This window comes from Chenopodium album, chromosome 10 (assembly GCF_948465745.1).
Source record: "Chenopodium album chromosome 10, dcCheAlbu1.1, whole genome shotgun sequence".
NCBI lineage: Eukaryota > Viridiplantae > Streptophyta > Magnoliopsida > Caryophyllales > Amaranthaceae > Chenopodium > Chenopodium album.
In genome coordinates this window covers 18977331-18979973 of record NC_137843.1, presented here as the reverse complement: position 1 = coordinate 18979973, position 2643 = coordinate 18977331, and the positions used below count along the sequence as shown (strand labels likewise).

General features: G+C 37.8%; 1 protein-coding gene across 1 annotated transcript; it reads left to right on the top strand.

Annotated features, from left to right (window-relative positions):
• The first annotated feature begins 406 nt into the window (after positions 1 to 406).
• Positions 407 to 2249, top strand: LOC145564998 (uncharacterized). The gene is made up of 2 exons (XM_081625128.1): positions 407 to 783; positions 2162 to 2249. Exons 1-2 carry the CDS (start codon positions 407 to 409, stop codon positions 2247 to 2249), a joined length of 465 nt encoding a protein of 154 aa, XP_081481254.1.
• Positions 2250 to 2643: the final 394 nt, after the last annotated feature.

Below are 2643 nucleotides of genomic sequence, written 5' to 3'. Positions count from 1 at the left end.
TGTGGATGAGAGTTGCACAATGAATGGATGTGGTGCATGTGTAATTTACCAATCTCCAAAAGAATATAAGTATGAGTATGTATTCCGTTTCAAGTTCGAGGCTTCGAATAATGAAGCAAAATATGAAGCCCTGTTAGCCGGCATCAATATGTGCAAGGCGGAAGGGGTAAGAAAGATTGATGCTTGTTCAGATTCACAGTTGGTGGTCAGCCAATTTTATTGTGACTATGAAGCAACCCATCCGGCTATGATCAAATACTTATAGGTAGTAAAATCTTAGGTTAAGACGCTTAACGAGTTTCATTTGAGTCAGGTACTTTGTTATGAGAATAACTAGGCTGATCCTCTCTCTAAGCTAGCTTCCTCAGCCTCATGTGACACCCCACGGTCGTTATTTTGGGAAGTGATGGAAAAGAGAAGCATAGAAGAGGCAACAATTAATGTTCATGATCAGACTGCTACTTGGGTGGATGGTATTTTTGCCTACATGATGGACAATACCCTACCGGACAACCGTGCTGATAAGGTTGCAATGAAGAAAAGGGCAGCCGATTTTGTAATCATAAATGGACAACTGGTCAAAAAATCCTTCAAGAAGCCGTATCTGAAGTATGTCACCTTAGAAAAAAGAAATGATGTCCTAGATGACTTGCACCTGGGGTATTGTGGCTCACATATAGGCGGCAGGGCATTGGCAAAGAAGGCCATTCGTCAGGGGTATTATTGGGCGACTATGCAGGTAGACGCCATGGACATGGTTAGAAGGTGTGAAAAGTGCCAAAGGTTTGCAAAGCTAATAAAGACGTGTTTTCTAGGTCGTTGGAATCTAACAAACCGCTCAATCAAACAAAATTTATAAACACCTAATCTACCAAACACAAGTGTAATGGCAAGCTAGGGGTCGAACCACAAGGACTAAAGGATATCAATTTGTGTAAATTAAGTGATAAGCTAGGTCAGAGCCGGGCTCTCTTTTGGTTGTTTTCAAAAAATCTAAAGTCAAGCAAACAAAGTAATTAAATTCAAATTAAAAAGATAGCTAGGTGTGGAGATTAACTTTGATTCATTAACTTGGGAGATTTTGGAGTTTAACTACACAATACACATGCAAGCACCAATTGTAATGAACCTAAGCCAACTAATTTCCTTTGATTCTCTCTCAATGCACAAAGGCTCTCTCAATAGATTCAAATCCAACTCTCACTACAATTCTAGGCTATTGAGGATTGAAATTAAGAACTAGCTAAGTTGATGAAATGCAAGTGCCCACACTCTCATGCCAAACAATTGCACATGCACTCCAATAATCAAGAATTCAAGGTAAGCTACTCCTATCATTCAAAACCATGGATTGTTCAACAATTGATAATTTAATCACAAACGTAAGAGCAATTTCACACCAAATTAACCAAATTAATATCACAAAGCTTCACTCAACACCTAGCAAGAGAATCTACTCAAAAGCCATAAAAACTAGCAAAGCAATTAACAACTAAGAACATGAAATTGAAAGTGAATCTAAGAGGAATTAAAGGAATTCAAACTACAAAAGCAAGAAAAACAAGAGTTAAAGCAAATCAAAGCAAGAGAAATTCAATAAAGGAAGAACAATTGAAATTGAGAAATTCAAGATGAGAGAGAGTAAGATATTCTTATTGATTGATGATTAATATTCACAAATAATCATGTCACTTGAAGGATTCTTCACAATTTATCACCTTCAATGAGAAAAACCCACTTTCTCTCTCTAAAACTAAGCTAAATCTACTCCTAAACTAAGCTACTCCTACTTCTCTTTCTAAAAGAGGAGGGAAATGAAAAATAAAACTAACTATAAACTTACTCTCTCAAAATGAGCAAAGAGGTCTATTTATAGTATTACAAAAATAAGGCTTAAAGTCCTTTAAAAATAAAGAAGAGAAAAGAATTAATTCCGCGGAAAAAAAGGGTAGTGCAGGCTGGAAGGGGTAGTGTGCCCACAGAAAAATGCTTCGAGGCCGCAGAAAAACAGAGCAAATATCCTGCTGGAGCTGACGAAAATGCTGCAGGCTAGGCTAGGAATCCTGTGGCCGCAGCAAAAGAGCCTAAGCCCACAGAAAGTTCCTGACTCCAATTTGCGCAATATTTTAAAAATATTCACTATGGGCTTGAATGCCTACAGTGTGGCCGCAGGAAATACACCTTGGACTGCAGAATTCCAGCAAAGTTCTTGCCTTGATATGCTGAGCTTGCTGCGGTTTGTGCAATGAATAGGATCACCACAGAAATCACTTGGCAGCTCGCAGCAGTGCCCTTAGAACAATTTCTCTATATTTACTGCAAGATTCAAGAAGAGGAATAGTAAGCAAACTATAAAACTAACACTAATGCTATAAAATGAACTTAAAATTGCTAGAAATGCTATGTAAGAAAGGAAAATGGAGAACATACCAAAGTATTACAAATCAAGGTAAACGAAACTAAAATGAACAAAACTAACTAAAACAAGTAAAGAAATCAAACAAGAATTACTAAACCTACCCTTAAATGAGTGCCATAAATGTCACTCATCAGCTAATTCACCGTCCGGGAACTGATCTGACGATAATTTATAGCCCGATACCGTTTTCCTAATGGGGCATGGATATCCTCGGGCCATACACA

Excerpts from the sequence above, each read along its gene's own strand:
- LOC145564998 (XM_081625128.1), top strand. The coding sequence starts at position 407 with ATGGAAAAGAGAAGCATAGAAGAGGCAACAATTAATGTTCATGATCAG. Across the intron at positions 784-2,161 it reads AGGTGTGAAAAGTGCCAAAG|TGTGGCCGCAGGAAATACAC; the intron begins GTTTGCAAAGCT and ends GAATGCCTACAG.